The sequence below is a fragment of the Chanodichthys erythropterus genome, chromosome 9 (genome assembly GCF_024489055.1).
Source record: "Chanodichthys erythropterus isolate Z2021 chromosome 9, ASM2448905v1, whole genome shotgun sequence".
Lineage (NCBI taxonomy): Eukaryota > Metazoa > Chordata > Actinopteri > Cypriniformes > Xenocyprididae > Chanodichthys > Chanodichthys erythropterus.
The window spans coordinates 23,200,749-23,219,328 of NC_090229.1; the positions used below are offsets into that span (position 1 = coordinate 23,200,749).

An 18,580-nucleotide genomic window follows, 5' to 3' on the forward strand; every position below is an offset into this window, starting at 1 on the left:
ACCAACATATGTGCAGATATCATTAATGTCAATAATTTACAGGGTTAGTTCACCCAAAAATGAAAATAATGTCATTTATTACTCACCCTCATGCCACTCTACACCCATAAGACCTTCGTTCATCTTCGGAACACAAGATATTTTTGTTGAAATCCGATGGCTCAGCGAGGCCTTCATAGCCAGCAATGATATTTCCTCTCTGAAGATCCATAAAGGTACTAAAAACAAATTTAAATCAGTTCATGTGAGTACATTGGCTCAATATTAATATTATAAAGCGACGAGAATATTTTTAGTGTGCCAAAAAAACAAAATAACGACTTATATAGTGATGGCCGATTTCAAAACACTGCTTCATGAGGCTTTCGGAGCATAATGAATCATTGTATCGAATCATGATTCGGATCGCGTGTCAAACAGCCAAACTGCTGAAATCACGTGACTTTGGCGCTCCGAACCACTGGTTTGACACGCTGATTCATTATGCTCCGAAGCTTCCCGAAGCAGTGTTTTGAAATCGGCCATCACTATATAACCCGTCATTTAGTTTTTTTGGCGCACCAAAATATTCTTGTCGCTTTATAATATTTATATTGAACCACTGTACTCACATGAACTGATTAAAATATGTTTTTAGTACATTAATGGATCTTGAGAGAGGAAATATCGTTGCTGGCTATAGAGGCCTCGCTGAGCCATCGAATTTCAACAAAAAAATCTTAATTTGTGTTCCGAAGATGAACAAAGGTCTTACGTGTGTGGAACGGCATGAAGGTGAGTAATAAAGTACATTATTTTCATTTTTGGGTGAACTAACCCTTTAACATGTACACATATTTCATGATTTAGTCTGATTCAAAAGGGAATCAAAAGGACAAATCCTGACTGACGAGAGGAGGAGCTGGGGATGGAGGAGGGTAATTACTGTAGCTAATGAGAAACGCGATAGCTGCTGATAATACTGAGGAGCTTATATATGAATGCTGTGATAGGCGTCGTATTCCTATAGGTAGACGTGAGTCACGTGATGCGAGCTTGACTGACTCTTCTGATTGGCTGTGAATTTTGATTGATGTTGTATCTGTTGCGGACAGACAAAATGCTTGTCACTGGAATCTTATTGCATCACGTCTGGGGCCTCATTTATAAAATGTTGAGTAGAAACCGTCCTACATTTGATCTTAAGATTATTTCTCCAATGTGCGTACGTGTGATTCAGAGAACGTGCGTACGCCTCTCTTCCAGATGTAAAATGTATAAATCACAAATTATCTGGAAATTGTGTGCAGCTGAATGGTTTCAGATCTCCAGCTTGTAAATGCCGCCTAATTAATGTCATTAACATATAACAGAGCACCAGTCTGCGTCCAAATCCTTTACTTGAGAATGGCAAGTGGCAGGAATTGCTTAGATTTCAAATACCTACAGTACTCTGACTCTCTGCCACAAGGAAATGTGTGTACGTCTGCTCAGACCCTGACATGGCGCTAAGCACTTTTCCATGTCAAAGACCATTTTTATAAATATGAACATTGATCAAATCGTTTTATAAATGAGGCCCCTGGTTAGGACATGGCATAAGAGTGTAAAATGGTTGCTGTTACGCTAAAAATAAGGTGGATGTTTGAGCAAATACGTTTGCACATAGGCTCTGCCCATTGGCATTCAGACACTAAACGGCTGCCATTTGCCTACAATGGATGCGAGCGTCGTGCCAAAAGCAAACAGAACCCATTACAATCACTGAAGCTGTCTACACTGGATACAGTACACACAGATTCAGTTTCTGACGTACTCCACGCACTTGATTCGACATTTGTCGACAAAAGGACAAATGAAATTCGGCCACATAACCTATGGAATGTGTACCAACCACTAGGCCTCGTCACCACATCCTCCCAAACGTATTATTTTTAAAATGAGCTGCATGTATCCCATTTTTCAGCTTTTTTCCTTGTGTTTTGAATAGAGTGAGCCTTAATCCATTCTCTACAATGCCAGACTCCCATAGGAAGCACAAGCTTGACTCATTGTCTAGAGATCACATCCTGTTTATTTGAGGAAGAAAGAAAAAAAAAAAAAAAAAAAATCCCAGATTTTGGCTGGAGTGCGAATTCACAAACAGGCCAATTAAAGGAAGCTATTAATTTAGTTGCATTTGTCAAAGGGCTCAGGCAACAATTAGTACTATTAATGCAATCTTGTCACATGTCGCCATGCCACATGGAATAGCTTCTCACAAGCTGTTCCATGGATCCCTATCAAACCAAATAATTCATTTGGCCCCAGCAGCCCTCGCTATGCTAAAATCCCTCTCTTTCTCTTTGACAGAGAACAAGCCTGCGGGGGGAACCATGCTTTCTATGAGGGGACTGTCAATTCTTCTTAGAAGCTCTGTCATGCGCATGTGTGGTTTGCATAGACGTGTACTAATGCATTTAAGATATTGGCGTATGATTGTCTAAGTAATGTGACACAAGCACTTACGCGTTAGCAAAATGGGGTGTTGTGTTTAGTTCGGCGTGTGTGCTTGATTTGATACAAGCGCGTTGGAGGAGAATAAATCTCTTACTTTGTTGAAATTGGCATGAAGAGGTATTCATGCAAATGAACAAGACTCTGGTTTTGATATGTGCATGGATACGCATGTGTATAATAGAAGTACAGTTGTTTTCATATAAAAAAAATTAACATGTTTGCGCTAATTCATGTAATACTAATCAAATAACTTTAATAAATGTACATTTATTTAAATCTGTTTACAGTGTATTATTATTAGCATCATCACATTAAGTGCAATTAAAACAAAGAAGGCAATATCAAAACTGTCATGAAAGGAAAACAGTTTATTCATGTTTGAAATTACACATAACTACCACAAGGAAGACTTTTCAGTCCAGGGTGTAGTCTGGTTAGAAAGAAACACGAAACATCTTTAATACATTAGAACCACTGCCACAAATAAATTTTGTATGACTTTTTTATCAGTTTCAGAATCACATACGATACAAAAAAAGAGAAAGAAAGTCGGAACCCTGTCACACAGGGTTTGAAATGTACAATTCTGAATACTGAAACCTCTATGCATTACAGGTTTTCTTTTTTTTTTAATCATGGGTTTTTATTTATTAATTTTTTATTTCTTTTTTGCATGAATTAGTAACAAGATGAGCAACATTCAAAATGTTCTTCAGTATTTACAACAGTTTTACTGTTTGGTGTTAATTTTATGATCGTATTTCCCCCTCCCTGTTCCTTCCCCCTAGATCCAGCACAAAATTCCCCTCCAACAGCCACCGTACTCTCCATACTCTCCGTGTTATTCGTATTATTAATATTATGGTTCTTTTTTTCTTTTAAAAGTTGCAACAAAGCAACTTAGTTTTCTTAGAAGGTTAAAATATACATTAGATTACATAAAGAGCGAGAGACAGAGAGAGCAATTTTCTTACAAGATGGAACCAATCCAAACTAACAAAAGTAAATGTATTTAAAAAAAGACAAAAAAGAATGACAGAAAGTAATAGACAAAAACGGTGGTGGTGATTTTGTTGAGAGGTAGTCAGTGAGAGCACTATAAGCTAAAGAAATGTTTTAAATCTATTGGTTTTCTATGAGTTTCAATGAGGTAATAAAGCTGAGTATTTATTTGTGAGATGTATAAATACTCTCAGGCTATGTCATATACAAGAAGGTTTTTGAATGGAAAATTGCCAGAAAAGCCTCCAACAGGATGACCCATATTTCCTTTTCACGTCTTCTACACTTTCTTCAATAATTGTAGTGGACTGAATATTGATTACGTTTTGTGTTTTTAAAAAAAGACAGGCATTTAAAAATCACCCCCCAAAATGGAGTGGATTGCCTTTCATATGTGGTCATGTTTAGGTCATTGGTGTGACATTAATGAAAAAAAAAAAAGTAGAAATCAGCAATGAATTCCCCAAGCTGCCTTCTATAGCATTTAGCCCTGTTAAATGCATCTGTTAGCATCATATGAATATACTGTTGTAAGTATCAGTTGTATTCCTGCACTAAAGCTTTGCCGACAGTCTGTTAGAACAATGGAGAGGGGTTATGATCAGCAATAAACTCAAAAAGAAAAAAAAAACAAAAACTGTTTGAGCTTGTACACTTCAAATGATAAAATGTTGAATATGATTGGAGGAGAGATTGTTAGTAAAAACTGCAGTGGACTGATGTTACAGCTAAGAAATGTCCAGCTTCCAAAACACTGTGGAAAAGTACTGTGGATGATTCCATGAGGATGTTTCTGGATTAGCTGTGAGAGTTTATTCTGTGTCTCTGATTGGTCAGTCTGTGGTTTTGTAGTTCTGTGATTGGTTATCCACAGCTTGAGAAGGGGCCGTGTCAAAGAGGAGATCAGTTCGAGGTATCAGAGTGCACACTACCAGGGCCTTCTGTAGGGGAGATCACAGAGGATGGAGTCGTAGCATCCTGCCATCCCCCATTACCCTAAAAACAAAAGACAGGAAAAAAAAAAAGTTATTAACAGTGTTGGGGGCAATGCATTACATGTAACTCCAGTTACATAATCAGATTACTTTTTTCAAGTTATGAGTAAATTAACGCATTACTTTTAAATTTACAACAAAAGTTACTTTTTCAAATAAGTAATGCCTCGAGTACCTTATTGCTTTTATAAAACGGTTACCACACAATACAAATATTAAAGCCAAAATTATGTATTGATGCAACTTTCATTAAGTAAACTCCTACTAAAAGCCTTCCTTCCACCGTAAAAAATAGTCCCTGACCGTGAACAGCAACAGAAGTTACGTTATTACGCCATTAGATGGCGGCAAAGACTGTCTTTATGAGTGTGTCAGTCAGTAGCGAAGACTGAATTGTTGTGAACACGGAACAAGACGCAACTGACAAATGCTTTGACTAGCGCTGTCAGTCACGGGAAAACCCCTTAACTGTTAAAAGGACAAGATAATACATCGGACATTTAAACAGATTTTTAATTATGAACATAGGACTGACCTGAAGGAAAATGCTAAATCTGAATGAAGGTAATAAACTCGCTCACTGGATCTTGGTCTCACAATACTCTTCTACATAATACAGTAAGCGTCAATGAACAATATCAATTGAGAACAAACAGTTTATGTTGCTAAGAGTGGTTGCTAAGGGTGTAGTGTAGTGATACACAGAACTGTTGGGTGAAGCGGTCATAGCTGTGTGAATAAAACACAGCTATTGACCAATCAGAATCAAGGACAGGAACTAAACATTTTATAAAATATATATCTATGTGTGTGTGTGTGTTTATATGTACTATGAGACATCACATAAATCATGTGCAATTTGTTATGTAAAATAATACAAAGTCCCAGTATTCATAAATTTACAGAAGCATGTGTGATGGGAAGTGCGGGTGTGTTTGTTTGTACGCTTGCAGTGAAGTGTGTGTGTCCTAATCGTGGTGTGTACGTGCGAAGCATGCATACATATGCATACTAATGTATTAAGAAATTAATAAGAGAGAGTGTCTCCTCTGATCTACTGTCTGACATGCCGACGGCCATCTTGCCACGCTAAACCCACATCGGCTTCTCCCGCTCTCGGTCCCTGCTTCCCTCGCTCTCAGAAAACAAATTCGCATAAACGTTGTGGCCAATGGGAACGATTGCTGAAATCAATGTCTAATCAGATTTCAGCGGTGGGCCGACAGCTTGTCGCTCCATATTTTGATGTCAGTCAAGGGGAGGGAGGCCGGGGCAGGGAGGGGGGAAGCTCGAAGGATGCTGAGTGGAAGTGACGGTGCAGGCCTTTCCTCCACCCTGCTCGCCCGAGTGCTCCTGACTTAATCGCCCGGCTCTCATCGGAGACTAGCCTTTGCTTGATATTTTCCCTCCAAAATAACACTTTAATCCCACTACCTAATTCTACCTCTCTTTCTCCATATCACCACAACAGATGGTTAAGGTAAGCCGTAGGTCCCAACTGGTAGGTAGCGACCTGACAATCTGTAGTGGATAGGTTCCGAAAGGGTCGTAGGCCACAGGAAAAAATTAGTTTTGGTGAATATTTTAAAATGTTTGTTATCAAAGGCAATGAATCAGAACAAGGTAAAGGAAAATGTGAGACTACATTAAATACAGCTTCATTTGCAATAAGGATAAACATGGTAAAAACTGGCTTAAGTAAAACATAAAATATTGTAAAATAAAATAAACATGGTGTATAATTGCCTTATAGTAAATAAATTATATTAACAAAAAAAAAAAAAAAAAGGTGAATCATTGGCTTGATATATATTAAACAATAAATTATAAAAATATTATATAAAAATATATTGAAATATTGGCTTAATATAATATATATAAAAAATGAAATAATAATGAACATGGTGAATCACTGGTTTAATATATTAGAGTAAATAAATTATAAAAAATCATGGTAAATTATTGGCTTAATATAATATAAAAAATATGAAATAATAATGAACATGGTGAATCACTGGTTTAATATATTAGAGTAAATAAATATAATAAATTATTAAAATAATCATGGTCAATTATTGACAATGTAATATAGAAAATATGAAATAATAATAAACACGGTGAATCATTGGCTTACAATAATAAATGATAATAAATTATAAAAAAATAATAATGTTAAATTATTGGCTTAATATCATATAAAAATATGCAATAATAATGAACATGGTGAATCGATGGCTTAATATAATAAATTATAATGAATTATAAAAATAATTATGGTAAATTATTGGCTTAACATAATATAGAAAATATGAAATAATAATGAACATGGTGAATCATTGGCTTAATATATTAGAGTAAATAAATATAATAAATTCTAAAAATAATCATGGTAAATTTTTTGCTTAATATAATATAAAAAATTTAAATAATAATAAACATGGTGAATCATTGGCTTAATATAACAAATTTATAATAACATTAATGAACATGATGAATCATTGTCTTATAGTAAATAATAATATTTCTGTTTAATTTAATGACATTTTTGGTTAACTTTTATCCAATGATCGTATAATGGAATTGACACATCATGTAAAATCTGGATCCTGAAGCAAAACTGTTGAGAAGTACTGCCGTATGCTAGTTTGCTAATGAGGTGTTTGGTTATCAAAACAATCTGTCTGTGTTTCTATAAAAATCGTGGGGAGATGTGTGTGCCTGTGCATGTGTGTGTGTACAGGGACTGTTTCAGTGGCGGAATTAGGATTTTGCTGATTTAGAGTTCCTGGAACAGGTCAATAAATAGATTGTGCTGGTCTCCTCCAGCCACAGTGTCTGGACTGATGCTGAAACGCGACCGTTATGAGGAAGTCTGCTGTACCTCGATGACATGGATCACTCGCATTCAGCCTGACACACACACACACACACACACACACACACACACACACACACACACACACACACACACACACACACACACACACACACACACACACACACACACACACACACACACTTGTTGTAATGATAGAGTGACTTGAGCAGTAGACCAGAGTGAGAGAGTGTGAAAGTGTGGCGTTTGAGCCTGCGAGAGGCTGACACTTCATCTGCACAGCTACAGGCCACAGAGGTCTCCAAACACACACACACACACACACACACTGATACAGCCATCTCAGCATTAGCCACAGATACACTGCCACGTTTAGGCCTCACTGCTGTGAAAAATCAGGCATACGTTTTGACTTATGACATTTATCGTTGTGTGCTTTGCTAGAGTTAATTCATGCAAATGGAGCTCTAACAGCCATCAGAAAATACACATATGACAGCTATGCTCTATTAATTACCTCACTGAAAATGATTCCCCCATCTGATTGCATCTGTTTCTCAATAGAAAGTCATTTGTTTTGCTTTTGGAAAGCTTGTTTGTCTTTTTTGATAATGTATGAGGACCATTTGGACCGATAAATAAGCTGTTTTGTATCAGGAATATATAATAATCTTTAAGTCACATTTTACTGGCTCATTGATAATATTACAAAGCCAGAAAATGCTTAATTGTCTTTCATAAACTATAAGCTTACAAGTTTCTATAAGCTCAGCAGCCACTGAATCAGCACAGTTTTTTTTTGTAGATTAATGTTTAAGTGTAACATATCTAAGTTTATATTTTCATGAACAGTGCCCCAACAACAAGGTAACAGATACAACATATAAACCTGTGTTTAACTCAAGGAAGATATATGTCTGTATTTCTCTCACTCTTCTCTCTTTCTCATCAAATAAATGAGTCTTTACTCTGATGGTTTCAGATTACGCAGTGCATGGTGGGGGGAAAAAAGCATCATATCAAACCTCATCAAGGAAGATAAAATTCATGCCTGCAGACGGCTGCAGGCAATCATACTTTCATATTTCATCATGTTGATAAGGATATTGCAAATTCTTTGAAGCATTGCAAAACAGGCAAACAGAAGCAAGACGTGCTAGTAAAAGCCTTTTCATCTTACCACGTTATAGGTTACTGTAATAGGAACTGTTTACACAGGCAACAAACTGACTTAATATATTTCTGAATCTCATTTTCCTCATACCACTCCCAAATACTTGAGCTGTTTGAGCTTTTACTGGGCAAAGCATTTATTCCTGCTTTAAAAAATTGCCATATTTTCCGCTTTATGCATATTATGGGATAGATACTCCTGTCATCCTCTGAATCATCACTCTGTTTGTCGTGGAGTTTGGATTTATGGTGGTTTCTTGCTGTCTGACTCAGATCCTTCTGATTTATGTTATAATAACGATATGTACTGCACATTACAGAGTTTAACAACAGCATTTCTTAGTAAATGCCAAGCTAAAAATGTTGTTGTTTATGTCTCCCAATCCATAGTACATAATTATGTACCAAATGCGACAGTTAAGAGGTTTTTTTTTTTTTTATAAAAAGTTCAAAAGAACAGCATTTACATTGAATTCCTATATATATATATTTATTAGTACAGTCCAAAAGTTTGGAACCACTAAGATTTTTAATGTTTTTAATATTTAATTAAAAATACAGTAAAAAAACAGTAATATTGTGAAATATTATTACAATTTAAAATAACTGTGTACTATTTAAATATATTTGACAAAGTAATTTATTCCTGTGATGCAAAGCTGAATTTTCAGCATCGTTACTCCAGTCTTTAGTGTCACATGATCCTTCAGAAATCCTTCTAATATGCTGATTTGCTGCTCAATAAACATTTATGATTATTTTCAATGTTGAAAACAGTTGTGTACTTTTTTTCAGGATTCCTTGATGAATGGAAAGTTCAAAAGAACAGCATTTCAGTCAGTAAGAATTTTTATTTTTATTTTTTTGAAAAGAAATTAAAGAAATTAATACTTTTATTCATCAAGGATGCATTAAATCAATCAAAAGTAAAGACATTTATAATGTTACAAAAGATTAGATTTCAGATAAACACTGTTCTTTTGAACTTTCAAATAATCCTGAAAAAAAATATTGTACACAAATATTTTGTACAATTGTACACATTAAATGTTTCTTGAGCAGCAGATCAGCATATTAGAATGATTTCTGAAGGATCATGTGACACTGAAGACTGGAGTAATGATGCTGAAAAAATTCAGCTCTGCCATCACAGGAATAAATTACTTTGTGAAATATATTCAAATAGAAAACAGTTATTTTAAATTGTAATAATATTTTACAATATTACTGTTTTTTTACTGTATTTTTAATTAAATAAATGTAGCCTTGGTGAGCAGACGAAACTTCTTTTAAAAACATTAAAAATCTTAGTGGTTCCATATATATATATATATATATATATATATATATATATATTATATGGGGCGTTTCCTCCGAGGAGGCAAGGGAGGCAGTGCCTCCTCAAAAAAACTGGATAAGAAAATGATCGATATTATAAAAAAAAAAAAAAAAAAAAACAATGCAAATTTTACAAAATTTGACATTAAAAAGTCACTTGTTTTTCTAAAGAAACACTGTCAAACAGCGACACCCACAGGTGAAGTTACAACTGGGAGTCCGCGTCTCTTGTGCCTCCCTTCAGCTCATAGAAACAAAGCAGAGCCCCCAAAGCATGCGGCGGGTTTAGTGGAGGGTAATTGAGAATGAATGGGAGAAAGTCACATGAGAGGAGGCAGTGCCTCCATCGCGCTATGACTGGATATGATCGGTTACGTTTGGACATGATTGGTTTGTGCGATAAATCTCACCTCTTGCGCATTCTCGTCGAATCAGCCTGAATGAAGACAGTGATGGGGTTAATGGGAAGACTAATTAAAAAGTAAGTAAACAACTGCCACTTAGATATCACCGCTTTATTTTATGTCAAAATCAAACTCGAAATGGCCTGAAAACATGATGACTGCAGGGGTTTTTAGTGAGCAATCAACATGGTGAAATTAAAGGTGACCCGTGAATGAGTGACCAGTGTGTACAAAATCGATGACTGCTGAAAATAAATTTATAAATAATATATATTGTTTAAATTGTTACTGCCTTTAGTAATTGTTTTGGAATAAATGTAAAAATGCGCAAAAACACTGAAATTTACTGAAAAATTGATGACATTTATACTTGGTTTTAATAAACATTGCATAGTGTAAAAAATATATATATAAAGCAGCACAACTTTGTTCAACATTGGTAATGATAAAGGTTTCTTGAGCAACAAATCAGGATATTAGAATGATTTCTGAAGGATCGTGTGACACGCATACAAAACAACCTTGAGTTATAGATTATCTTTATAATGAGTGTAACAAGTTTATTATTGCTTGATTCAATTGCACTTCATGGCTGACTGAGATTGTACTTACATTCAAGCCATGTGGACTATACATGGGATTCCCCCCCAGGGCATCATTGTATCCTGCCGTCTGACTGATAACATGGCGCAGGGTATCCACCTGCAGAGGACACAACAGGAAGTCAAGCTTGTCAAAATTCTGAGTTTCAGGAACACATGCAAACATCAACACATTGATGTATGGTGACAACAGACAAAGGCAATGGTGTTTAAACAAAAAATTGGTGGCTTTGTGGTTTACTAAATTAATCATACTAAATGGAATATGCAGATAAATGAAGTTAGGGATACATATGTGGTTTAATGCAATATTTAGGACAACATATGCGTTTCCCCTCTCTATTGTTGTCTGGCAATGGTTACTCTATTTCCGGGCTTGAAACATAATAACATAGAAAGAAGAAATGCAATAATTTTGATCTGGAATTTGCTAAAAAACAACAGTATTCGCACATGACAACAGTTGGAGGAGAATACGGTGTGTGACAACACATTAACAGAGCATGAGCAGATATCGAGAATCTGATAATGTTCAATACACATTAACTTCTCTTTTTCTCTCTCCTTCAAATGGTGTCTGTTAACATGAGAATGAAATGAGCTTATGTGAACATGGAAAAATGGGATAATCATGATGAACAGGGGACAGAAAATGATATAGAGGTTTGGAGGAAAGAACAGTACCATACAACCAATACCAACCCAAGAGCTCAAGTCAGAGCCAAATGCATTCACAACATCAACTACAATATGGGGTCTGTTCCAGGATCAATATACTAGCATACTGCTGTAAATAATGAGTGTCTATTCAGAAGGACCTCTTATGGGCTGTGATATGGTAATTTGGTTGGGGGTCTAGACTGGAAATGTGAAGGATCCATCCATGTCCAGACTACTTATTAATCTTCCATGACTATAATGAGACTAATTGTTAAGGGGGTCGATCAAATCTGTATCATTGTCTATATGTTGAGGGGGAGGGGGTTGAGTTTTTAAATGTGGATGGTAGGCTAGCTGACAGGTCTGCTCTGGTTCACAGCCCCAGTTCCTGTGCGTAGCGCCTACCTGTGACTGCACATTGGCTCCGACTTGTGCCCCTTGGTAAGAATCCCCATTCAGATTCTGCATGCTCATGAACATGTCCCCCGAGTTTGGGAGGTTAAAAGAACCTGACGAACCTAGAAAGGAAAGATGTAAGGAGCTGAATAACGAGAGGATGAGAAAGAGAAAGAGAGGCTATCACAGACTCACACATACACACAATGTGTACGAGGACATACGCACACCACACATCACGCTAGGAAGTGATGCTCAGAAAGCAAGCAACAAAAGGAGAGCAAAAGAAACAAGGAAGAAATGAAAGGATAGCGATGGGGATGGTGGCTAGGTTGCAATACATCTCTACAAGGGCACGTGGGGGTCACCAAAAATGGCAAAACAAAGAGGGAAAAAAAAGAAAAAAAAAAATTCACAAAAAGGACAGAGATGGTATATGGAATTGGAAGTCTAAGTTTTCCACAGGGGTTCACACCTACTCCTACTCTAGTGGACTAGTTCAAAAGGGGGATTATATGCCAATGACAAGAAGGACAATAAGAAGCTTATGGAAAAGGCCAGTACCAGTGAACATGTTGGTTAATAGAGTGTTTTTGTTCTCTGCAGAGTCCAGCTGAAATTCTTCATCTTTCATCTGGAATCCTGGGTGCAAGAAAAAGGGGACCCCTTAAAAATTGCTTACCCACAACTCCTCAGAGTCTAAGGTATGTCTATATCACATTCAAATCTTCTGCTAATATTGTCTGAAGAGCATCATAGGAACTGCATCATTCTGCTAATCAAATATTCATTATAATTCCATACTGTACATTTCTTTAAGAGCGTAACATGCTCCGAGCAAGAGATTTCCATCAATTCACAGCAGGGGCAACACTGTCACATTTATGGATAAGAAGGGAGGACAGTGGGTGAGGATTATCTCTTCTACACCCACCAACACCACAACCCTCCCACCCCTCAATACTTCAAACATATTCAGCATGTGCAACCCGCTCACACAGTTCTGGTTGACTTTGCTCATCTCGTTCAGCATGTATAATCTCAGAGGCAGGAGAGTGAGGCTCATCCCCCAGGCTGGGACCTCTCACTGTCACAGCAACCAACCAGCGTGCCAGAGGGAGCAGAGGTTCAGAAGGGACCAAGCTGAGATAGGGGACAGCTGGTTGGTTTTTGGGGGCTCGTCCGGGATCGGTGCAAGCTTACCGGAGTTGGGTGTGGTGGGTGAGTTGGTCTGACTATTCTGGACGGCGGCAGCTGCTGCGTGCGCGGCAGTCACGGCTGTCTTAGCGGCGTACAGGTTGGCCTCCTCTTGGAACTTGCCGATGTTTTTTTTGTAGCGGATCCTCTTGTTGCCGAACCAGTTGGATACCTGAGGGAGAGATGGAAAGAAAAGAAAAGAAGGGAAAAAAGAGGAGGGGGCGTCAGACGTCAATGCAGACGAGGCACTGTGCACTGAGCAGAGTGATTGTTTCAAGATGTCATGTTTGGGTCCATCAAGTCCACAGTCCCCAGCCTCCCACAGTAATATCCGCTGGGCATGCAGACTAATTAAGCGATTATCAGACAGGGCTTGTGCGTTATTGCGGATGGAGGCGTGACATGCTCTCTGTTTGTCTCTAGACAAAACCAACACACATGGGGCTGCTCGTCTTGTGGCAAAATTAGGATCAGTGTTGTGCTTATGGGATCAGGTAGCTAATGCCAAACTATCGTTGTAAGGCTAGCTGCGATCTTGCTAAAAAGTGTTTGTTCTCCTCCCTGACCCCATTTAATAAATAAACACACTCTCAATAATAGTTTTAACATAACACTTTCTTTTGTCTTTACTTTCACTGCCTTTCTTTAAAGGTAACTTAGATACAATCAGCTGCCTTGATTTCAAAGGCAAGGCTTTTATGCATCTTAATAACACTAATGTTCTTTTCTTTTGCATAAAACCACTTTTGTGCTCTTGCCTGAAGACAAATAATAGACATAATAATAACCACAACTCACACAGTACACCTAAAAGCAGCCGCACTGCCTCAACCCAATACATTAATAATTACAATAATGCTAATTTTACTAAAAACAGCAGCCAGAAAACAATATGATCTGGGTCACATGGGGGGTGGTAGATGTGCAAATGCTAGCACTGCATAATTGTGGAATAATAAAGAGATTAAGGGTTGTTTCTTAATAGCCCTATAAATTACGGTGGCCTGTCGCCGTGGCGATCTCTCCTGCCGTATTCCAGCTCTGGCTGGACTGGAGGACCAGAGAGCCTCAGCCCCTTAATGATGCTTTATTTAATTTCCACCTCTCTGCTTCCATTTTAATATCTCCAGCAGCCCGAGCCACACTATGCTACAGCCGCTGAATTTACATGACATCAGATCATTTCTACCCCCACCATGCCTCTGTGCTTCTAAATCTTTAATATCTAGGCAATTAAAATTAATGACCATTCGGCTGAAGCCACCACCGTTGGCAGGCTTTTGCCTTAACATCAATTGTTTGATGGGTTTACCTAGAGGTTAAACTAACAAGCAAGGTTTAATTGGAAGCAATGAAAGCACTAGCCGTCATCCTTTTTACTTAACCTGCTTATGAAGCAGTTTAAGGCCATGGAAAAAAGGCACGCAGAGTCTCCTTAAACTTAGCTGTTCCTAACCCTAATGTTTCATATTTTAACAAAACAACACATAACTCATTTAAATGGTTGTTCCCTCTTTTGCCTTCAGAATCAGTTGAGAGCTATATGAGTCAATAACAAATAAGGATGTCCGAGAGGTTGAAAAAAAATAATTCTTTTAAAAATCCAGTACAAGAATTCTCAAATGTAATCTTTGTATTCATACTGGTTTCATAATTATTATTATTATTTTTTTTAAATGGCTTTCACTTGACAAATATATCTAAATACTAATATTTTAAAACAAATCTGCCTCACTGCATATTTGGTGTTCATATTTATGAGCATATTTAGAGATGCAGTAGACTTCTATGCCTGGAACCCAATACCTGGTTTATTTGCTTTAAACCAATGAAGAGGAAAGCCTGTGTGGGTGTAGTAAATAATTCACCACTACTCCCTCCCCAAGCTTTGGTCAATACACCACTAGTGTCACTGAAATGGGATGGATGATCTTACCCAGGTCTCAATACCTCCCGATTTATACTGCTTCTCTTGCTGAGAGTGGAACTTAAATGGAGACTCAGACTTGTGGCTTCATCACACACACGTACGCACACACGCACACTCCCTGTCATGGGTGGTTGCAGTGGCCAGGGCTGCTGATATTATCAATAATGAAGTGGTCTGCATTAATAGTTAACACATTAACCTGAGGCAGAGCTCTGCTACATGTATAATGAGCTGAAATATTGATAAGTGTCGCTCGTTTGAACCGCAGGAAGATCGAAGCGGAAGAACTGCACTTAATTGGGTGATGGGCACCACACTTTGTGCCCTCTCATTTGCAGGGTGCACGCTATCCCCTCTAGACTCGATGCCTAAAATCATAGTTGTTATGAAAACTCTTTCAAAAAAAAGTATCATGTGACCCAGTATGTCATGGTGCTCATTTAGAAAGCAGAGCATCACACATGCACAGAGATCATGCCTAGATAATGAGGTTGATTCTGTGCACTGAGTGAACTGGTGCTTGATAAAGGCGACTAAATTTAATCAACAATACCATTAACATCACACATCACTTCTAATCAGCACATGTCTCAGATACAGGGAAAAGGCAAAGTAGGCAGCCTCTGGGATCTACATGTTGTAGAATTTGAAAAAAAAAAAAAAAAAAAAAAAAAAATACAACCTTAGAAATGTAAATATTATGTGTTTTTTGTAAATACACTGCGATATTTTTACCTATTTCTTATTTTTATTTAAAAAAACAAACAAACAAAAAAACTTTAACCCATTGGTACTATACAGTAGCAACCAATTATACATTTGAAAAACAAAATCCTTCAGCATATTCATTTAATAAGAGATATTTCCTGAACATATGCAGAACACACTTATTAAATACGATGTGGGGTAAATGTCTATCACAGGCATGTCAAAATATACAATGACAAGACATAACACAATCAAAAGGGACACATACTTTCAGAAGTTTGACAATCGAGTGAAATTCTCTAGGGAAGAGTGAAGGGGGTGTACATATGTATAGTACATAAATACTGTCTGATATTTAGTTTGATTACTAAGCACTCCAAATATAGTCCCATTCAACACTTGCTTCAGTGTGCAGATTTGTTGTCACTAAGTGCAGAAAAGGTAGACTTTTGGGGAACAGAGTGCTGAGTACATCTTAACATGTTCTAAGGTAAAAGTGAACACACATAAAGGGGTGACAGAATAAAGGAAAAATCAACAATAAAGAAAAACAAATGGCACAAAAAAGTGGAGCAGGAGAAGTCATGACATACCTGTGCCACTGTGATGGTGGTTCCCACCCCCTGAAGGCAAAAAAGAATGGCTTTTACAGGATCTGACTCTGAACAACCCTCCATAAGCCCCTCCCCACAGAGAAAAAAACATTTATTACATCACAGAGTATGCAAATATGCTCTAAGACCAATAGGTTAACAGTACACATTTTCCTTGACCACCTCTGTGACAATTTGAAAAAAGGAAAAGAGTTTTGTCTGTGGGGAGATGGGTGTGGGTGGGTACTCTTGCCTTCAGGTGGATTCTGAATTTAGTTATTAGAGTGGGAAAACACTATACTCTTAATTGCTTTGCGATAACGAATCACACTGTGCAACTAAAAGTTTGTCCTTCTTTCTCTCTGACACACATACACTCACATGTGCGCACACATTTACTCTAAAACACAATGACTGACACAGATCACCACAAATTGTGGCATCCATCCACAACAGGGTACACGTTGTGTCTTCAGGCCCTGCTTGAGACTCAGCTCAGTGGAAGTATCAGACTGATGTGTTAGAGCAAACAGGTATGCATGCTAGACAGTGACGAGAGGAAAGAAGAGGACAATGAGAGACAGTACGCTGAAGAGTCTTTCTGGTGTGATCAATCTTGGCCCTGTCCCAAATGGCACCCTTAGCCCCCGCGATCCTCCTCCGAGTCCATACTTTGCCGCATGGGCTGCTGGGTAATATTGAAGGATGCATAGCGGCTGCAAAGGGGGTGCCTGGGTAGGTTTGAAAACCTAAAATGACAAACTGGACACCATACGAGCAAAGGTCAAGAGACCATAAGTCCACATTAAGTGCACCATTTGAGACAGGGCCTTTTTTTGCCTCATCTGACCTAGCCTTGCCAATTAGCCACTGTTACCCAAGATTATGGTACTATCCTGCTAGCCTAAGATGGTTTGATGTCTTGAAGCCTGTCAAGCTGGCCTTTTGGCTGATTTTATAAGGGTCTTAGCCACTTTTCAGCTGGTCAGGCTAGGAGACCAACTGACCAACCATGTAAAGCAGCTAAGCACCACCTTAGCCAGGGTAGGAGACCAACTAGACCAGGGGTCTTCAACCCTGCTCCTGGAGACCCACTTTCCTGCAAAGTTTAGCTCCAACCTTAAGCTGCGGACACACTAGACTTAGAGCAAAATTTCTGCAGCAGTCGTAATTTGATGTCACACTCTGTAGCACTTTTTTAAAAACACAATTCAACATATAATACATCCAAAATGTAAACAATATGCAGTCTACTCCACTTTACTGCAACTCTTCAATCCTGCAGATTTAAAGTTTACGCTCTTTTAATTGAGCTGAGAGTTCAGTCTTCTATTGGTCACACGTCTTCACGTGATACAAATTCGCAGAGCAGAATTCACCAAACTTGAACTCTGGAAAGCAGTAAAATTCGCACGAGCTTGCAATTCCTGTCTCCTTCATTCGGTTCTGGATAAACAGAAGTCAACAGAACAAAAAGTGTAGTGTGACCGCCCCTAAAGTCAAACACACCTGAACCATTTAATCAAGGTCTTTAGAATCAATTGAAAATTTGAGGTATATGTGTTGGAGCAGGTTGGAACTAAACTTTGCAGGTCTCCAAGAGCAGGGTTAAAGATCCTTGTGCTAGACCAGCTGAAGACCAGCTTAGCCGGGCTGAAGGACCATCTTAAACCAACTAAGACCAGGAAAGACCTGCAAAATAGCTTAGACTGTTTTAAAAATGTTTTTTTTTTTAACAGGGATGGCATTGGATTTACCTAAATAAACCCTGAGCATGGGGACTTTAAGTCTTCAGGCACTTATCTGTTGTTAGTCATTCTTTCCAGACTATCCAACAAAAATGGGGCATGTGCTACATGGATGGATGGTGTGGTCTCACCTGGGATACTGTTATGCTGCACTTCTTAGCCAGCTCCTCTTTGGCCTCTTCGCTGGGGTAAGGGTTACTAAGATGCGAGTAAAAATACTCGTTCAGGATCTCGGTCGCCTGCTTGCTGAAGTTCCGCCGTTTCCGTCTGCCGTTGGACAAGCGGGGGGAAAACAAGAGGAGGAAGGCAATTAGAGAAACTCAAATAAAACCATGTGTGATGGCCAAACTCATAATGAAGCTGCTGGCAGGAAATGAAGTCGGGAAGGCTATTATCGGAATACATATGTAGACACACAAATGGAGAGTTGTTGCGTTATCGGTTGAGCTCTAAGCGAAGCGTGAAATGTTCAGTGTTTAGAGCGGCGAGCTTTCACTCTCTCTTTCTCCCTCTCTTGTGC

At 38.1% G+C, this 18,580-nt stretch overlaps 1 protein-coding gene across 7 annotated transcripts in view; it reads right to left on the reverse strand.

Annotated features, from left to right (window-relative positions):
* Positions 1–3,292: 3,292 nt before the first annotated feature.
* pbx3b (pre-B-cell leukemia homeobox 3b) overlaps positions 3,293–18,580 on the reverse strand; it is a 93,841-nt gene continuing 78,553 nt past the window's right edge. For 2 of the 7 annotated variants that reach the window (XM_067393910.1, XM_067393914.1), the window contains exons 5-10: positions 18,192–18,327; positions 16,313–16,342; positions 13,088–13,253; positions 11,894–12,006; positions 10,839–10,928; positions 3,293–4,476 (exon numbers count right to left, since the gene is read on the reverse strand). In XM_067393910.1, the coding sequence (XP_067250011.1) occupies positions 4,384–4,476; positions 10,839–10,928; positions 11,894–12,006; positions 13,088–13,253; positions 16,313–16,342; positions 18,192–18,327 (628 nt within the window). In that variant the 3' untranslated portion in view covers positions 3,293–4,383. Of the gene's footprint in view, positions 4,477–10,838; positions 10,929–11,893; positions 12,007–12,448; positions 12,527–13,087; positions 13,254–16,312; positions 16,343–18,191; positions 18,328–18,580 lie in introns of all 7 variants that reach the window. The other 5 variants (XM_067393912.1, XM_067393911.1, XM_067393913.1 and 2 more) reach the window with 5 other exon arrangements.